Source organism: Lynx rufus, unplaced genomic scaffold (genome assembly GCF_022079265.1).
Source record: "Lynx rufus isolate CCGP_SWC_20201006 ecotype Redwood Valley unplaced genomic scaffold, mLynRuf1.p SCAF_12, whole genome shotgun sequence".
In the NCBI taxonomy this organism is placed as follows: Eukaryota; Metazoa; Chordata; class Mammalia; order Carnivora; family Felidae; genus Lynx; species Lynx rufus.
Genome location: NW_025814826.1, coordinates 64,340,124 through 64,360,548, shown reverse-complemented (window position 1 = coordinate 64,360,548; position 20,425 = coordinate 64,340,124). Strand labels below are relative to the sequence as shown.

At 50.1% G+C, this 20,425-nt stretch overlaps 1 protein-coding gene across 1 annotated transcript in view; it reads left to right on the top strand.

Moving 5' to 3' along the window:
• Positions 1-20,425, top strand: part of COL22A1 (collagen type XXII alpha 1 chain) — a 260,858-nt gene that overhangs the window by 103,287 nt on the left and 137,146 nt on the right. Inside the window, exons 16-21 of the mRNA XM_047074226.1 lie at positions 1,410-1,454; positions 10,490-10,543; positions 13,307-13,351; positions 17,714-17,758; positions 18,037-18,066; positions 18,336-18,389. Coding sequence (XP_046930182.1) covers positions 1,410-1,454; positions 10,490-10,543; positions 13,307-13,351; positions 17,714-17,758; positions 18,037-18,066; positions 18,336-18,389 — 273 coding nt within the window. The remainder of the gene's footprint in view (positions 1-1,409; positions 1,455-10,489; positions 10,544-13,306; positions 13,352-17,713; positions 17,759-18,036; positions 18,067-18,335; positions 18,390-20,425) is intronic.

Genomic DNA, 20,425 nt, shown 5'->3' with positions numbered 1-20,425 from the left:
TCTCAGTAAGAGATTTGAGACTCTCTCCAAATAAAAGAAGCAACGTTAAAGGACATTTTCAAGCATGGCAGCCTGCATTGCCTTGGAAGACTTTTAACACCTCTGATCTCTGTGTGACGGGCCAAGGCATTGGGATGGAATTAAAATGGCACAGATGTCCAGCTGCCCCCAGAGGCCTGGGCGGGCCATGGAGCCTCTGCCCTCTGGGATAGCGGCCTGTGGTTCTGGCCCTGTGCCTCTTCTCCAGGTACAAAGGTGTAGGTGTTATTCCTAGAATAGGTAATAATAGGGCCTGGGCAACCTTTAGCATCTTCTCCGCAGAATGTCCAAGGATCCTTTCTCCAGGAAATGAGAGGAGAGAGTGGGGACCAGAGGGGGTTCCCATAGTAATGCATCCACACCTCTCCAGTGGGGCTGTGCACTGAGCTGTGGGCCTGGTCCTCGAGCCTTCCCAGGAGAAGCTTTCATCAGCTGGTGCTGGTGGCCCTGGCATCTCCCTCCGGACCCGGCACATGGGAGAAGAGCAGACGCTCCGTATCATTCTCAGCTCCTGCTTTTTTAGTGTGGGCAGTAGCCTGCCGGCAGAACTTCTACAAGATTCTGGCGCTAACCAAGTGATTGATGCAGTCACTCACTGACTCATGTATTCATTCAGCAGGTGCTTATGAATATCAAGTGGCAGGCATGTTCTAGACTGTGTGGGGGGTGCAGTATTGAAGGAAAGAAGGCACCGCCCTCTGGGGGCTCACATTCTCCTTGGGGGAGTCAGAGGAGGTGTCACATGGGGCTTAGTGCTGGGAGAAGAGGAAAGCCTGGTAAAGGGGATAGAGAGGGTTCTGTGGGCAGAGCAAGGGGTAGCGGTTGCGTTTAGATCCTGTGGTCAGAGAAGCCCACGCCTTGGCTGATGCTTCCCTCAACTCTGCTCGCAGAGTGGAGGGCATTCTTAGCATAGGATCTGGTGTTGCTTCTCAGGAAGGTGGAGTGGATGTGACAGGGCGGGGGCCCTCTCCCCAGAGGAGGTGGAGGAATGTGGCTTTAAGGCACCCAGGTTTCATGACCTGGATTTCATGTTCACGATGGGATCATAGGTTCTGGGTGGCAGGGGAGACTGACTTCAGAACCACATTCCTGCCATTGGCCGGGCCGGCTCAGAGGCCAGGTATATTCAAGCCTAGTCTGGAGGACCTGGAGAACCCCAGCCAGAAAACGGGCCCCAAAAGCTCACCTCGCACCCTGGTGGGGACCTAGGTGCCCAGGCCTGATGGGGGGAGCACGGGATGCTGTACAGAGAGAGTTCTGGGAGACGGGATCTTCACCGCCTTCCCAGGCAGGGTATCTGTGGGCCCCCAGACCTTCAGAACAGAGCAGCTGGGCTGAGCCGTGTTTCTGATCTACCCCTCTTCCCACAGGGTCTCCAAGGAGAACGAGGTGAAAAGGGAGCCCGAGGAGAAAAGGTATTTACGTTTGCCTCAACCCATCACCATAGCTTTCCATAGAAAGAGGAGGAGGGTGCCTGGGACTGCCCACGCTGTGCTTGCTTGTGAGTGCACGCGTGTGTGTGTGCACATGGGTGCCTGTGCGTGTGTGTGTGCACATGTGGCAGGGGAAGGCTGGTGCAGATGGGGCATTAATTTCCCACCCTAAATGTCAGTTCTGGGCCAGGAGGGCGTGGGCTCGGTACCTGCAGGGACTGTAGTCCAGCACACAGACAGAGTTTGGCTTCCAGGCCAGGAGGGTTTGAGAGAGCCCGGCCTGGGACTCAGAAAGTTCTGGTTGCTGCCGTGGGCTCACATCTCACTTGGCAAAGTTACATAACCTCTGTGCTTCTCCATTGCCCTGATTCTCAAACCAGAGGAAGGGTGCGCGGTGACCGCCGTGGTGTCGGGGACCCCCATTTGGTCTCTCTCACCAGGGGTTGGGAACTGACCCAAGCTGAGGCTCCACCCCCACCGTGGCCGGCACCCTGGAGTGGGGCTGAGGGCCGCCGTGCATTCATTCTGTGCACTAGGTTACCACAAGGGGACCCTTGGGCCAGAACTTTCCACTTGGGCTCTTGTTCAGCTGGGTGGAAACAGGACGGCAAACCACACCCCCCCACCCCCGGCCTCAACCTGCCCATAAGGCATTGGGAGCCTCTGCCCAGGCCCATCCCTCAGATCCAGAGCTGGAATTCGGCCCTCCCATGCTGAGTCAGGTTCCAGATGCTTTTTCAGAGTCTACTGCATTCTGTCCTCAGCAGTACATGTTCCTCTAGTTTTATAAGACATTTTGAAATTATTTTAATTCTGTATCAGTATATTTGGAAAATTGTAAAAAAAAAAAAAAAAAAAAAACCCCGAACAAACAACATAGCCCCTAGTCCTGCTATCCAGGTACAACTATGGGGAACGCTTTGGCCCATTTTCTGTAGGACATGTTCCTATAGATCTGATTTCTTTTTGCAGAGACGCACATAATATATTCGATTTTGCAACCCGTCCTGTCTGTTGTCCCTACATGCAGTATTTTTGCCCAGGCTGCTGTAGGGTTTTTATGACTCATTTTAAATGGCTGCATACCATTTCATTGCATGAATAGACCATGATTTATGTGCCTGTCCCCCTAGTATTGATCATTTAGGGTTGTTTCCAGTTTTTCGTGGTTAAAAATAATGCTTGGGTGAATATTTTTAAACCGATAGCTATATTTAGTCATTTAGTTTTCAAATGTAGGGTTATTTCTTTAGGCTGCTGTCCTGGAAATGAGATTACCAGTCAAAGAAAATGAACCTGTTTGTGGCTCTGGAAACACATGGCCACGTAGCTTTTCCAAAAGGTTCTTTAGAGTAAAGGGAGACAGGAGCTAGCATGGTACCCCACCTGAGGCTCCAAAGCATGATTTCTGTGTGCATATTAAATTTTAGGCATTATATGGGGCGCCTGGGTGGCTTGGTCGGTTGAGCATCCGACTTCGGCTCAGGTCATGATCTCACGGTCCGTGAGTTCGAGCCCCGCGTCGGGCTCTGTGCTGACAGCTCAGAGCCTGGAGCCTGTTTCAGATTCTGTGTCTCCCTCTCTCTCTGCCCCTCCCCTGTTCATGCTCTGTCTCTCTCTGTCTCAAAACTAAATAAATATTAAAAAAAAAATTTAAATTTTAGGCATTATAACTTAAAAAGTGACCTGTGACATCTCTTACCCCATGCTCATCGGGATTTGTGTCTCTTGGTTCTTTTGAGAGTTTTAACACGGTCCCACATATTTGTCTACCAGAAGAGCTCCTTTCTGTGGCTCTCTGCTCCCTTGTTTACCTCTTGGGGACCTGAAAGACGGCATTTGGAATAACTGGAGATTCAGGCATAGGGTGGCATGGCTTGAGGGGCAGCTCAGAGTCTGCTTTGAAGCCCCTGCCTGAGAGCAGGCAGGATTTGGGAAATGAAGCCTTTAATAGGGCTGGGCCATAGAACAGCGAGAGGGAAGCCCAGGCTTCCAAAGTGCACAGTGAGCTCAACGTTGATTCTGGATGAAAGCCCAGACAGACCTGCAGAGTTCCACCCTGGCTGTCACCTGAGGGAACTGTCAGGGACCCAGGCCTGTGCCCTGGCATGGGGTTCAAAACAGGCCTCCGCTTGCAGTCTCCCTCAAGCTCCTACTGGGGCCTTCCCACTTCAGCGCCCCTAGGGCCCCTATAGTCATTTGTACCAAATCCACGTGTCTTTCCCACACGCACATGTAGACCCCTCGCAAACTGGGCACAGTACTCATGCTGCCTTCATCTCTGGGTTCTTGCTCCCTGGGGGCACACTCGACCCAAAGCACATGACCAGTCCTCATCCGCTGACACGTTGGTGTGGCACTGGGCACCCGAGAGGAGCTGACGCCGAAACCAGGATTGATCTCCGGTTACAGAAGGCCTCCACTAATAGGTGGATGAACTTGGACTCTTTTGAAGAATGCATAGGATGGGCTCGGAAGGTGCATTCTAGCACTCGGGCTTAGATGATGTCACAGGAGTGGATGGTGAACAGGACGCTGCGTGGACCATGTCACGTTAGTTAGGAAATGCCATGGACAGAAGGCACAGGGCGCCCAGAGCAGGAACACAGCGCCATCCGAAAGATGCTCCTCCAAGCTTCCTGGTTGTAGCAGCTCCCGCTGAACCAGTGAGTTTCGGTTTCCCGGGGTTCCAGTGAAGACTGCAGGACAGAACTCACAAGCCTCGTGAGAGCCAGCTCTGTCACTCGTGGGCTGGGACAGCCACTTGATGTGCCAGAGCCTCAGTTTGCTCATCTGCAGAGTGGAAATACTGATGTCTTCCCTGAAGCTGGCTGGAAGGTTGGATACATGTTCAGCACATAACTGACACTTCCACAAATATTTCCTTTCCCCACCTGTGCTTTAGAGGAAATTCAGTCTGTACACACGCAGGAGTTTGTTCTTTCCAAAAGTCTGCTTTGAAGTAACAGCTTCTTCCCGTACAGCATGGGGCTGCTTTTCCAGCAAGCTTTGGGAGTCTAGGTTAAGGCTTTTTTGTCCAGCCAAGAAATGGTGCATTTCTTTAAATTTTTTTTTTAACGTTTATTTATTTTTGAGACAGAGAGAGACAGAACATGAATGGGGGAGGGGCAGAGAGAGAGGGAGACACAGAATCGGAAGCAGGCTCCAGGCTCTGAGCCATCAGCCCAGAGCCTGACGCGGAGCTCGAACTCACGGACCGTGAGATCGTGACCTGAGCTGAAGTCGGACGCCTAACCGACTGAGCCACCCAGGCGCCCCAAGAAATGGTGCATTTCTATCAAAATCCTGAATTATCAGATCTGGAAAGGACCAGAGAGAAGCCTGGAGATCTCTCCTTATTTACAAATGGGGAACTGAGCCCAGAGGCCATGATTTCCTGATGCCACGTGGCCCGTTATAAAGAGAGAGAGTGCTTAGGAGCTCCTCAATTCCAACGTGGGCTTTCCCCTCCACGGCACACCAGGCCTGAAGTGGTACCAGGAACGTAGGACAAGTGATGTTCCCCTGAACTCTCTCTGCAGATTGGCCATAGCCCAGCCCCCTGCAGGTTTCTAACAGGGCAGCTCAGGAAGTAGAGGGCCACCTCCAGATGACGTCCAGGAGAGGCATCAGCCAGTGTCCCTGTTGGCCTCGGTCTCTCCGGGCTGCACCAGGTGGCTCATCGTGGCATAGAGGAAGTCCTGCACCATTTTGGAGCCCGCCTGCCTGTGTTTGAACCCCAGCTCCGAGCCCTGCAGACCGTGTTACCTTTGGAGAGTTATTTAACATCTGAGCCTCAGAGTCCCTCATTGCTGAGGGTGACTGTGTTACATGAGGGCCACCAGGAGGATCAACGGAGTTAAGATTTATAAAATGGGTAGAAGAGTGCTGGGAAATATGTGCCATGTGTAAAGGGCAGGGACACAGAAAGAGAGGGACAGAGACTGAGACAGAGAGAGACAGGAAAAGATAGAGAGAGGGGGGAGCCCGAGCCTGGGCTATGCAAGCTCAGCTTCGGGTATGTTTCCAGCTTCCTTGCTAACTTTCTGGGCAGCTCTGAGGAGAGCTGGCCCCTTCTCTGCACCTTCATCTTCCCAGATGTCAAGAAGCCTGGACTGCATCATCCCGTAGGCTCCTTTCCAGGTCTTGTATCCGATGGGTACTTAAAACAGTTTATTTTCTCGCGAACCTCTCTGATTTCTTACCTCAGCAAGAAGGAACTTTCCATCTCCCTTTGAGACAGGCCCATCAGTTGCCTGGCCTTGCGCAGTTCGGAGCCAGGCCGCGGAGAGCCACTGCCCGTCCATTACCGAGGCCACCTTCAGACAGCAACACAGTGGGCGCTCTGTGTAAGGCGGGGGACTGCCCTTTCTTGAAGCCTCTTCCAGAAGGCGTGGAGGCTCTGAAGGTGTGAGGGCATCCTGGCAACTGAGGGGCAGTAGAGCCTGAGTGGACTGTCCAGGGACTACTGAGCTTGGGACAGCTGGCAGATTGCAAGGGGACTCTGGTCACTAAGGAGCCAGAAGGTGGATACAGTGTTCTGTCTGGAAAACCGGGCTGCCAGGACAGCTTTGGGTTGATGTGACACTCACACTCCCGAGGCCCAGGGGGAAATGCCCTGGTTTGGGGATACGGGAGCCAGGGCATGGCACCCAAGGAAACTAGTAAGGGCACCAGCTTTGGAATCAGAAAAAAAAATGATTCTCAGACTGGCTCTGCCCATGCTGGCTCTGGGAACTCACACAGGCTTCTAACCCCACGTCCTGATGTAGCAGTACCTGCCTCGGATAGTGGCTCTGAGGGCCTGGCTGAGCGAGTTGTGAAGGCAAGTACAGGACGTGGCCCCTGGTAGGGGCTCCCTACATGTTCACAGAATGGGAGTTTTGAAGGGCCGAAAGCCATGATCCTCCCTGGTGACACCGGCCCCCACCTCTGCCTTGGGGAAGCCCCTCAGTCGTCGTTCTAGGGGGGGACCGGAAGAATTGCCCACTGGGTCTCACTGTGACAGGTGTTTGGCAAACATCCCTGACATGCTGGGTGCACAGAGGCATGTTCCCTCTTTCACTGGGTGAGGGTCTACATGGCACGTGCCCAGCAGACACATGGCCCACGCCCCTCCCACACTGACCTGCACACCAACACCCAGACCTGAGATTTATCAAGGGCAAGGGTGGCTTCCCGCTTTGATGGGGCACGCGCTCCCCCTGGTGTCAGAGATCCAGAACCGCAGCGGGAGGGCTTGGCATGGAGAGGGGCCCTCGGAGCTTTGCAGGCAGGAGTGATTCCTCCTTTGAGTTGTTCGACCCAGGATGACGCACTTAGTCTCATAGGACTGAAGGGCTGTCAGACCCAACAGAGCCAGCCTCGGCCCCCGGTGTCCGGAAGGTGCTCGGGATGAGGACGGGTTCCCTTGCACCTGTGTGCACACACATGTGCCTGTCGGTTAAGGACTGTGAGTGTCGGAAGAGGTCTTAGGGTTCTGGGAATACAGCCGCCTTTCTTCTGTCCTCGCTTTTCGTTATTTCAACCCAGTTGGGAAACTGAGTCTCAGAGCAGGGTAGACTCTGCAGGCGGCAGCCCACGTTGGTGGAAAACAGCATTAGAACTCAGGTCCCTGACCTCCAGCTTCGGTCCCCTGTTCACATCACAGCCCTTGCTGTCCCGTGAACTTGACTCTGCTGGCCCCTTGTCTCTGGTTGATTTTTCTCTCCTTCCCCACCCTACGTAGCAACTCTGCTCTGCTTAACTAGCTTCTAACGTTGCACCTTCCACATGCCACACATTGTTCTATGCATTTTGCAGATATTGACTGGCTCACCCAATTCTCACCAGAGCCTTAAGAGGTAGCTGCTGTATTTATAGATGGGAGACAGAGTCAGAGATGCCAAGTGACTGGTCCAAGGTCACACAGCTTGGGATGTAGGAGAGCCAGGCTTCGAGTCTGAGTTTTGGGGTTGACTGCGGCTCCCTGTACCTCTGCACACCCCCCCCCCAACCACTGGGCCCTCACTGCCACTGTCTGCCAGGAACCAAGCAGGTGGGCAGCTGTCCAAACCCTGTCCTCTGTTGTGCTTATGCGGTCAGTACAGTGGTGACAAGTCAAACAAAACCATACAACGGCAAAACAAAACTAAGTCTCAGACTTTACGTGGGACATGCCCTTTCTAGTTCTGCCTCCGGCCCCGTTCTTCCCTTTTGCTTCCCGTCGCATGCCTCAGCTGGGCTTCTGTAGGCACTTCGGTTAGAGACCCTGCTCCGTGGACAGCTGTCTTCTGTCTGTCGGTGTCTGGGCTCTCCCTCAGCTTCTCTCTCCCCTCATCCACCCTGGCCTGGTCATTTTCCTCTTCCCGCATCCCCCTGCTGGTGAACACAAACATCTGTCGGCACTCTGGCTGTGTCCCACCTGGCCCTGCTCTCCGCGTGCTGGCTGGGGACAGGCAGCTGGTGCTGGAGCTCACCTGTGGCTTTCCCGAGTTGCTGCTGGGAGAAATCTTGCTTCCGGGCCTCACTGATCTTGATGTGCAGGTGCAAAGGAGTAAGAAATGGGGCTTGAGCAACAGGCAGAGCCCTCTGCTTTGTGATAGACTTTGTGAAATTGTACTCAGTTGACACGGTTTTTTTGTTTTGCTGAACCCTGGGGAAGTGCCACATTCAGGGGTGACATCTAGTAGGCTGGCCCTGTCTAAGGAAGGGAGCTCTGGGCTGGCCATCAGGAGACCTTGTCTTCAGGCCTGCCACTGTCACACAGGTTCTGTGTGACCCTGGACTACATATACCCCTAAGGTCAGTTTTCTCACCTATAAAGGGAAGGCACTGGATTCCATGGGTTCTGAGACCTTGTCAGTTCAGTGGGAGAGACCAGAATGCTCCCCCAGTGTCCTCTGCTCAGGCCCCAGGGGCAGTAGAAATAGAGGGGGAAGGGTCCAGAGACCCAGGCTCTGTTGTCAATGCAAGCACATCCTGCCGGGGTTGAGTGGCTTTCCATCTGGGCCCCCGTTTCCTCATTGACGGTCTGCCCTCGGACCTGCCAACCTCATGGCAGGTGGAGGATGAGAACATTGGTAACCAATGTGGAATTAGTTGGCAGAGAGAAAAATCCTCTCTGTTCGCCCAGAGCTCCTCTAATGAAGAGACGTTTTTAGAGAATGAATGTGTAATCATGCTTGAAAATGGAAAGGTGTACATCATTGTTCTAGAACTTCTGAAATCATTTCTGAAGGGCAGAGAACACGTATGCCTAAGTTTACTTAGATGCGGGAGAGAAACTACAAAGCAAGCTACAGAGCTGGGGAGGTGCTGGAATGATCCCCGGGCTCCGCTCTGGGGCTGTGGGCAGCAAAGAACCTGGGGCAACTATCAGTGCTTTACTGGGGCCCTGGCTTGGGGTGCTGAGTTGGGTGGCTCCTCCTCTGACCTCTGCTTCAGTGGGCCCGCGGGAAGCGTCAGTGTTTGCCCCCAGACTAACAGAGAAAACAGGCACCCAGCAACGGCCAGAGGGAATGGAAGCATTCAAACCAAGAAGAAAAGCTGATGTCTCCCCCCTGTCGGGTCCACCTGACCCTGTGGTTCCTGGCTGTGAGCTGCAGGGAGGTGACTCGTTCCCTGCAGGCAGGCCAATAGGACCAGCGTGGCAAAAACGAGCAGAAGACCAAGACTCTTCAATCATTCAGAGAAAAGCGACATCCTGAAAGATACACCAACCTTTAAAATAGAAAACAAAAAGGCAAAGAAGGAACAACTTAGTAGATCAGTTATAGAGAAATACAGTCAAAAGAACTTTCACGTGTAGCCTTCTGGTCACTCAATAAATGTCAGTGGGGGCCACACCGCGTCTCTGGGCTGGGCAGTGGGGGGTGCCCTCACGGGAAGGGTGAACACACCTCAGGCCTCACGTGAGCGAGAAGGATGGTGACACAGGTAATAGATGCAAATCGAATTAATGGCAAAATGAGGGACACGGTGAGACAGGCTGGGGAAGGATGGGTGTCTAATTTGAATTAAAAGGCCAAAGAGATGACTTTGAAGTGAGCCCTGAGGGGTGCCGAGGAGCCAGCAGAGGGAACAGTAAGCACAGCCTGTGGAAATGAGAGAAGCCGCCATGTTGGGGAAACTCTGAGAAGGAAGCCATGGTGGCTGGGGTGGCACTTAGTAGAATGTTCATATTAGCATGGACCCCCCCCCATCATCAGCTGAGTTCTCAGTGGGGAGAAGACACAGCTGGGGACATTAGACAAGGAGTTATCCCATGAGAGGAACACACCAACATCTGTGGACTTTGGCTCCAGAGAACCGTGCTGGGCTGGGAGAAAGATGGCGGCATCTGCTCACCACCTGTCACAAGCAGGTGTTTTGGATAGGTTATCTCATCCCTTAGTCATAGGTGTCTTCCCAGGAAGGGGTTATCATCATCCCCGTGACACATGGTCAACAGAAACAACCTCAGAGGCGAAGTGACTTGCCTGAGATTATACAGCTAAGAAAGACAAGTCCAGCTTTGAACGCAAGCAGGTGGGCGGGTGTTGGATGGATGCGTGAATGATCGCTTACCATTAGCCAGCAATTCACTTTTAACTCCAGGCCCTGGGGATGTAGTGGACGTTCATGCATATCCACTGGATGAATGAATGGAGAAAGACATGCTCGGTTTTATGAACTGCATCACAAACCCCACAAGTCTGTTACTTGCACCCTAGGAGATGAAGAGACTGGTTCCAAGAGACTACATGGCCTTCCCTTGGTCACAGATTTGGGAAATGCAAAGCAGAGAATAGGGATCTGGTTTCTCTGACCTTTGACTTACGCACTTTGACCCCCGATGCACATATATTGTAGCCTGGTGTGTGTGTGTGTGTGTGTGTGTGTGTGTGTGTGTGTGTGTGTCTTGTATCCAAAGATGCTGGGTTGAGAGTAAAGGTTAGAAGAGTAAGATGCTAAAAACCTTTGCATTCCCTGATCATGGCCCTGACCCCAGAGATGTACATTGGTTCTTCATTTCTTCATTTTCCTTCCTTTTCCAGGGGGAGCGAGGCCTGGATGGATTCCCTGGGAAGCGTGGGGAGACGGGAGAGCAGGTAAGCAGGCATTGGCTCTGGTGGCCTAGGCTTTGTCGGAGGACAGGATCAACTGGGGCCAGATAGAAAGCTCTGTGGGGCCTGATTGCCTTGGGCTGTGGCTCAGCTGGAGGCTCCAGGAGGCCCAGTGACCAGACTCCAGCTTACGGTCATACAGCCCTCCTCCAACACCAGGGCATTGGGATCCATGAGAACACACCCCTTTCCATACGTTCTAACCTCGTTGACCCATGTGACGATTACAGTAAAGGCCATGGACGACGTGCATGTGATGCGTTCATTGGTGTCTCTTCTGTGAGAGTAAAAGATTACAAACAACACGGAAGCTTCTCAGTAAGGAACTAGTCGAACAAATCAGGGGGTTATAGTTGAGCTATAACCATATAGTTACAGAGGAATAATATGAAGCCATGGAAATTAATGAAACTCCTAACATGCTGATAGGGACGTTCCATAGATACTTGGTTAAGTGGAAAGTACAGGCAAGTGTACATTGGTGTGGGAAATTGCATTGAGGACTTATGCAGATGTGCACTCTCTCTGAAACCTACTTTTTTTGTTCATGGCCTCCGGAAGAGGCCCCTCACTGACTTGTGGAAGGGAATGGAAGGGAATTCTCATGCACACCAATTTTCAACCATGGGGGGAATGTGTTGTCCAAAAAGTAACTAAATTTAATTATTTAAATGGTTAAAGCTGTAAATAAAACCTAAAATTCTACATCTGCTTGAAGACAATTGGGAAAATACGTATTTGTATACCATAACACATTATCAGTCCATTAATATGTTCATATTTCTAGCTTAGGGATAAAATAATAACATAAATTAACTAAATTTGATATACAAATCCCTTGCCGTGTATTAATTTCAGTATACTATATTGATATAAATTAAATCTATGGATAATCTCAGCACCCCCAAATAACATCTTGGTTTTATATGTATTGTCACTTAACAAATTGGAACAGTACCTTTTTTTAATTTAATTTTTTATTTTTAAAAATTTACATCCAAATTAGCATATAGTGAAACAATGATTTCAGGAGTAGATTCCTTAGTGCCTCTTACCCATTTAGCCCATCCCCACTCCCAACCCCTCCAGTAACCCTCAGTTTGTTCTCCATATTTATGAGCATCTTATGTTTTGTCCCCCTCCCTGTTTTTATATTTGTTTCCCTTCCCTTATGTTCATCTGTTTTGTCTCTTAAAGTCCTAATATGAGTGAAGTCATATGATTTTTGTCTTTCTCTGACTAATTTCACTTAGCATAATACTCTCCAGTTCCAATCTTGCAAATGGCAAGATTTCATTCTTTTTGATTGCCGAGTAATACTCCATTGTATATATATACCACATTTTCTTTATCCATCAATACCTTTTTATGTCTTGCCTCTTCCTTTCACATTATGTCATAAACATGTAGCCATTTTCTTAAATATTCACCAGGGACAGGACTCCAGTGACCACTTAGTATTCTATGGTATGAATGTGCTATCATTTATTCATTTTTGTTGCTTAAAAATATTTATTGCGTGCCGCCCCTGTGCCAGGGCTGACTCTTTTTTTTTGTTTAATGTTTATTTATTTTTGAGAGAGAGGCAGAGCACAAGCAGGGGAGGGGCAGAGAGAGAGAGGGAGATACAGGATAGGAAGCAGGCTCCAGGTTCTGAGCTGTCAGCACAGAGCCCAACGCGGGGCTCGAACTCAACGAACCGTGAGGTCATGACCTGAGCCGAAGTCAGATGCTCAACTGACTGAGCCACCCAGGCACCCCAGGGCTGACTCTTAACACTAGAAATACGCACCTGCTGATGGCCCAGAAGGAAAACCCCCTTCTTGCAGGGGAAAGGCAACCAAATAATGAACAGCAAGTCGGAAGATACTGATGGTGTGGAGGCAGCAGTGAGGGACAGTGAGCCTCATGGAGGGGGTCCTCCTATGAGGGGACACTTGGTCTGTTCTCATCTTTGCTGTTTATAGGGAAAAAAAGGAAGCAAGAGAGCTCACATATACATCTTTGAGCACATCTCTAATTATGCCTTGAGAATGAGCTCCTATGAAAGTCCCTTGTCCATGGGGATGAACACTGGTTGTCCATCTGCCTTCCAGATTCTTCCTCCTCTTAGGAGGAGACTCACAGGAGCGCCCCCGGGGTGGGGTGGCTCAGGGCCCCTCCTCACTCCGCTCCGGCAGGAGCTTTACCTCCTCTGCTCTGCACTGGGACCCTCTTAGAAGGCTTCCTGGTGGGAACCCTGGGAAGGAGGAGGGCAGTCTGTAGCATCTCCCACACTGGCCGTCCAGGGCCTTGGTTTTCCCTGCTGCACTGGTTGATCCTAGCCCAGAGTCCAGGCAGCCCTTTCCCTCCGCCCTCGGCCCTGGAGACCTAACTGGTCCTCAGCATCTTCTGAAGAGTCCATGATGCCCCACAGATCATGGATGCCTGCTTCCGCCTCTCATTCAGAATTTCTCCAGTGTGTCCTCATATCCTTCAGGAAACTGTCCTTGCCTCTCAGAATGGGTGTTCCACACACCGCAGTATGGCTAAGTCCAGAGGGGACCACACGGAATGTGACATTTGCCGGGGGTGGGGTGGGGTGGGGGTGGTCACTGAGAAGGAATTTTCCAGCAGGAAGTCCCATCCAGGAAGTCTGATCTGTGATTTCTGGGGGGAAAATGCAGATGAGAGCTTTGGGGCTGCAAGGCCCTGACCTCCTCCTTCCTGGCTTACTGCTGGTGACAGTCCTCCCTTTCTTTCCTCCAGGGAAGACCTGGCCCTCCTGGCGTGGCAGGGCCCCAGGGAGAGAAGGTAAGCCGGGCCTGGGGAGAGACAGGCTCTGGGCTCTGGGCGGGTGGGCACGGTCATGGCCACCTGAACAAATCAGGGCCCAGGCTGGAGTTCTGGGAACCGAGTGTAAACAGAGGTGATGAGCTGGGCCTCAGGAATTCAACTCACAAGAAATTTCTGGTTATTTTATTTAAATTTTGTTTTCCTACTTTGAAGAGTAAAAATCCATTAAAAAAACCCCTGTTATATAATACCCAGACATTATTAAAATATTTTGCTACTTAAATTGCTTTTGGGGCTAAGGCAGGCTGTGAATTAATACCAAACAAAATCTGACAGAGTCTTCCTCTTCTTCTTCCATTTTTCCTTCTCTCCTCTCTGCAACATTTTAAAAGATGTGGTGTTTTTTTTTCTTACCAGAATAATAATTCTGAAAATGTACTAGATCTTTCATAAATAAAATAAAGATCGCATCTCATCATACTGGCCATGTCCTTTAGAACATTCAACAAGGCCTCACTCGGTAAATTTGCTGCTTAGAATTTCCGTATCTCAGTGGGAAAAAAAATGCACGTAAAAAGTCTTGGCAGATTGTGAAATGCTGTGAAAATGTACATGAAGACAATAGCTTTCCTAAGCATGCAGGGTGGCAGGGAAAATTAGGAAGGGGTGGTGTATTCTGGGTTATGATAAGAGGAAAAGAGCATGAGTTCCAGATTCTTCCATAAGCCCTTAGAAAGGGCATCCAGCATGGGGTTTGAGAATAGCTGGGGAGAGTGGGAGGGGGAGGAGGGGGTGGGGGGAGGAATCCAGGTAAAGTAAGACGGATTCAGGCCAAAAAGATCACATCTATTCAGGGTCACACCGTGGAGCTCAGGCGAAGGTCACTGCCTGGTTCGCACGAGTCCCAGCAAATGCAGAGAGAGGCTGCTGTGACTCTTCATGGAAGCAGATGGGGTTTGTATTATAAATAAATAAACAGATCTACAGGCTGAAGAAGCCTCACCTTAGGAATGGCGGCTGGAGAACGTTGATGTCTTCCAAACTTGCTCACTTGGGCTTCAGTTCTAATGGAGTTAAGTTATTCTCTCTCCCAAGTATTTTTAGAGTTGAGATTTATATTGTTATATTATCCTGGCGTCAGGATTTTAATATATTCTCGCAATTCCTTGACAGGGGATTCTAAATTCTAAAATAAGTCATTTATTTCAAGTCACTAAGAGGGAATGATCCTTGAGGTTTGGGTCTAGGTGACTCCTGCTGCTGCTGCTGTGTGTGTGTGTGTGTGTGTGTGTGTGTGTGTGTGTGTGTGAGAGAGAGAGAGAGAGAAATTATCAGCCTTCCACCTCATTTATAGATGTTTTTGGTTTTTGGCCCCTGCAGTTTGGGAAGCAGCTTAGTTATCACTTATTATGATGAATGCAGCAGAAGGTCTAAGACAAGGTGACGGGTCATGGCAGTATTTGGGTCATTCACTGGAATAACCAGGAAACCAGTGATGCTCAGGTGATAGGATGCTTCACAACTCATTCTAAGAGAACATCATCTAGACAAATCTTAGATGTTTTATTATTTGAGAAAGCCATCAGAACCACAAAGCTGGTCTTTGATACGTCCTGACTCTACAGATGAGAGAACAGAGGCCCAGAAAATTAGGGTGTCTTGTTTCAGACCCCACAGTGGCCTTGGACCAAGGCGCATAGGACTCCCTGCCCACACAGTGATGGGCCGCAGATCTCAGTGGCTGGGACGCGCTCCTTGTGCCGTGTTAAGAGTCCTACTTGACTGATCCTATGCTTGTGTTGGTTGTCTATTGCTGCATAACAATCTTCCTGAACCTTGGAAGTGTAGACCAGCCGTCAGGTGGTCTCACATCATCTCCGAGGGCCAGGATCTAAGGCAGCATGTCCTGGTCCAAGGTCTTTGGTGAGGTTGTGGCCAGGCCTCCAGACAGGGTGTGGTTAGCTGAAGAATCTGCTTCCAAGCTCACACACATGGTCTTCGTCAGGGCCTCGGTTCCTTGATGGCTGTTGGCCACAGGCTCTGCTTCTGCATTACACGGCCTCTCTGTAGAGCTGCTCACAAAAGGGAAAACTGCTTCCTTGGAGCGGGTGGTGAGTGACCTGAGGTCGGGGTGACGTGGGTCCACATGGAGGCCACCATCATTGTTGTAACTTTATCTCGGAGGCCGCACAGCGTCCCTTCTGCTGTGCGCTGCTGGTCATGTGGTCTAGCACTGGCACCGTGTGGGAGGTCACTGTACAAGGTGGGGAACACCAGGAGGCGGGGGCTTCTGGGGGCCATCTGGGGGGCTGACTACCACAATGGCTAAAATGACCATTGCAAAAAGGCATCACCTATGTAATAATGCAAAGAAATGATTCGCGGACAGACTATTAGTCTGTTCTATTACTTACTAGCTTTTTGACCTTGAACAAGTTCCTAAGCATCCCCATCCCTAAGATGGGAAAGAGTATCAGGGGGAAGAGGACCTTAGAACAAGGCCAGGCAGATGGAAAGGCTCTGGTATCTATTAGCTACAGACACACAATTATTATGGATGAACGACAGGATCGTAGTTTTCCTTAATAGTGATTTAATAGGTCGGGACACTGGCTGTCATAGTCTGTAAAATTACCTGAGCCGGTGAGAAAGCACATACCCGTTAATTTCATAACTGTTATCGAAAATTCGCTCTTTATAGTGTGATGATGATGAATACAACAATAAATACTACAAAAGTAAATGTGGAAATGAGGCTGAAGCATAGTGGAAATGAAAGAAAGGCGATGAAGTCATGAACCCAGAAGATTCATTATTCAGCTACATGTATCTAATTATCTCTCATTTAAATATATGTGTGTGTGTATATATATATATGTGTGTGTGTGTGTGTATATAAGATGGCCACACGGAAATTACAGTATAGCCCAGAATGTCTTCGAAGAATCATGTTACCAAAATATTAATAAGGTTTCTGGGAGCCTAGGGAAAAAATAATCTTGGCCGGGGGTGGGGGTTGAAGGACGTTCATTCACGGAGAAATGGAGATACGTGAGCCGATTTCTGAGGGCATGGAAGTTGTCATGTGTAGATGTCATAGAAGCATCTGGAGAGGGTCTAGAATGGTAAAAAAAAAATGCAGTATGTGAGTGTGTGTGCACGTCTGTGGGGGTGGGTGCGTGATGGTGCCACAGAGAAGAAAAACCAGCATCGTGAGGTGTTTCTGAGGTAGGACCCCGTTACTGTAAGTGCAAGACAGAGACAAGGTACAGCAAGAAAGGTGGGTGCTCATTAACTCTCAGTTTTGCTGTGTAGCCAAAATTCTGCAAAAAAAATAAAGTCTATTAAAAGAACATTTAGTTGGGATCTTAGAAAATCGCCTGATGCAATGTAAACAGAAATACTTTTCCGAGTCTTGGGCAGCCAGTGGGACAGTGGAGTTGTGGCTGTGTCAGTGGCAACGAAAACACACCCTGTCCACATAGTGGGACCTCCCACGCAGTGCAGGATCACGCACGTGCCTGGAGTCCCTCATTCTGGCTCCTCGGCGTTGGCATTTAAGAGATGCTTTCATATTTATCCAGAAGCTCATTCATCCTTTGCTAGCCTACTCAATAGCACTTTATTCTTGCTTCCCCACGCTCCCTGAGCTAGTCTCAGGGGAAAATGAGGAGTTGTATCCCCAAACTGTGTGGGGGGACATGGGCTACAAGTCGTGTCCTTGTTTAGAGCTATGGGGCACTAGAGTCATAGCAGTGAAGATTTTTCTATGGCCACAGTCACCAAATATGCCCCCATGTAGAACCAAGATGTGGCTCACACCCTGGAAACCTGACGCAGCCACAGCCGTCATAGGCCAGGTGACCCGGAGGTGCTGGGGCAAGGGACACAGAGCAAGTCTTTTGCACCTGATGACTTCGTGAAAACAGATGGGAGTGATCACAGCATCTGTGTCACTTCTTTGATAAACATGAAATGCTGACCACGTGCTGAACCGGGGACTTGGCACAAAGGATGCGCCATTAGGTGTCATCACCACCCTGGCTGTGTCCACTGTGGTGCCCGTACCGCAGGTGCTCACTGAAGAGTGGACCAAGAGCTGGAAGGGACTGTGAAAGCACCAACCGGATTCTGGGCTGGATGCGCAGAAGGGAGAAAATAAAAGCTCCTGTGATCTTGGTACAAAGATAAGAATTAGACGCAGAAAATCTGTCAGGAGGAGGGAGGGAGGCCCAGCATGGCGGGAGCACGAGCTGGGGCTCAGAGGAGGCAGTGGTCCCATGGACTTGTGTGGATATCAAGGGCCCCGAAGGGGGGCGGGGACCAGCAGAGGAAGGTGGCAGAAGGTACACTGGTGACGTGTGTGTCATTTCTGCGCAGGGTGACGTGGGGCCTGCAGGACCTCCTGGGGTACCGGGCTCTGTGGTAAGTGGGCAGCCATTCCAAGCGGTGGGAATCCCAGGCTCATGTGCTGATGGAATTGGGTGTGTGGAAAGGTCCTTGCCTCTAAGAATGGGCAAGAACTCTTCTGACCCCGTGAGCTGGAATACAAGACTTGGAACACTAAAGGTGGGATAAAATCGGAGGAGAGTCAGAAATTGCTGCGTTACGGCAGGCTGCTGTGCGAATACTGTTACCGGAGCTGAGGGGAATGGTCGTTGAAAAAGGCCACCCTCTTTGCTGACACATGGTTTGTCCCACAGGTGCAGAGAGAGGGCCTGAAGGGCGAGCAGGTAAGGGGAATCCGGGTCCTCCCCCTGTGGGGCTCCAGGTAGGAGCAGAGATGGAAAGGCTACCACCGTGGGGCTGAAGCTGCTTTTTGAGCTCAGATGGAGCCTTCCAGAGATGGGCCAAGTTGATTTTCCACCAGGAATGCACATTCCTGCTCTATATCTCTGGGTCGCTTTTTGGAACTCCGGACGTAGACTCTGAGTCAGCAAAGGGTCCTGAGTCATGGGGATGGGGGAGCTGTGGCTCATGTGTGTTTGGCTTCTGTTACCAGGGAGCTCCAGGACCACGAGGCCACCAGGGCCCACCTGGGCCACCAGGAGCTCCGGTAAGTCACCGTCTCAGCCCAGGGTCTGCTCTGAACACATCTAGGTCTGGAGCACAGTGGTTTTCCACCTCTTAGCTCTTTGGTATTGCAGAAGCTGGTCCCATCCCCTCAGGCGACAGGCGGTGGTGTTACCATCTTACACGAGAGCAGGCTGAAGCCTGACCAGTGACATTACTGGCCACAGACCAGGCAGGTAGCAAGTGTGGAACTGGAATTGAAACCCAGACAGCCTGACTTCCCAGCACCACTCCCCCAGGCAAAAAGAGGTCATTAGTGGGATTTCTGGTGTGCAGTCTGGTGTTTAAGTTTCCATTTACTTTATTTAATGTTTATTTTTGAAAGAGAGAGGAGGGAGGGGGGGCAGAGAGAGAGGGAGACACAGAATCTGAAGCAGGCTCCAGGCTCTGAGCTGTTAGCACAGAGCCGGATGCGGGGCTTGAACTCACAAACCACAAGATCATGACCTGAGCTGAAGTTGGATGCTTAACTGACTGAGCCACCCAGGAGTCCCCTAAAAAGTAGGCTCCGTGTCTAATGTGGGGCTTGAACTCAACGACCCTGAGATCAAGAGTCACATCCTGACAACATGCTGCTGCCCCTTTCAAATTACCATGTCTTATTGAAGGTAATAAGACGGCTGTTACTGTGAAATGTCCATAAATCAGATTTATATGAAGCCATCAGGACCCATTCCTCATTAGGGTAAATGTGTATGGTTTTGTTGGGGTGAAGCTGGAAGAAATCTAGCAGATTTCTTCTAGCAGATGTTTAATTCCAATATAATTAGAACAATTTCATATCAAAAAGTTCGGGTCAGAAGCGCCACCTCTGTCTCTGTAACCTTGAATGTCTTGTTTAACTTCTCTAAGGCTTGGTCTCCAGAGCTCCCCACGATTATGATAACCGTTGGGAGATTTAACAGTAGAAAAAGGCAGGTAATGTGTGCTCTCAGTGTTTGGATTTCTGTGCATACATGCGTATATATTTCAGATCTATAATTGGCAAGTGCTGAAAGTCTATAGTATATATGTTTCTGTGCAAACATACGCATGTTAAATCTGCAAGAGCAAAGGTATTATTTTTGTTTTACCAATGAGGACCTTAGTACGGAGATATTGAATGGATTGTATACAGTCACACAGCTATTAAGAAGTAGAAATGAGCTTTGGACCTAGATATGTCTGTCAAACCCATGCTCTTTTTACCTCTGAGTGCACAAGGTAGTGATACTTTTCTGAAATGTATAAAAGGGAATTATTTTCTTCACGTCCCCCACTAAAGAGTAGGAAACTAATAGTGCCTAGCCCTGATGAATGAAGACACAGCCTTCTTGACCTCTCATTCTGGATCCTCCCTTTTATGCAGATTTTCTTACGATAAATGAAGCAGGGGACAGAAGTAAGAACCCTTAAATGTTTGCGGTCAAATATTAACGCTGGAGTTAGAGGGATGAAAACGCATGGGTAGATGTCATAGTTTAATGAAGGAGATAGGAAAAAAATAACTGTCGAGTAAGCACTTGCAATCTCTAGATGATTAACGAGATTCCCCGCGTGTGTTGTTCCTGCGGTCTATCTTGTGGGACAAGGGCACACAGCCCTGAACCCTCAGCACATTCGGACACCAGAGTGCCCGAACCCTGTAGCCCCGGATGGGGCTGTTCGAGGTTCTGAAGCTGTCCCCCCTGCTAGATGCTCTCCATAGAATGGGACTTAGTGCAGAAAGTGGTGTTGGTGACGGAATTCTATTGCAAGGAGTTCAGAAACACAACAGCCTGCCCCAAGACTTGTTGAAAGGGAGACCCGTGAGGAGAGACCAGGACTGGAAGATTCTGAGGTCAGGACCGATGTCTCTCCCCTGTCTAAATACACAGTTTATCTCATAGTGGGGACTTAGTTCATGCTTGTAGGGGAGTGGCCCTCTAACGCTGTTCAGGAGGAGCACTAAAGTGGGGCCTGACTGCTGTGTGAGCTCACAAGGAGCCAGACGGCCACGGAAGGAAGGCGCTTGGGATCGAACTGCAACGTCTGGTCTCA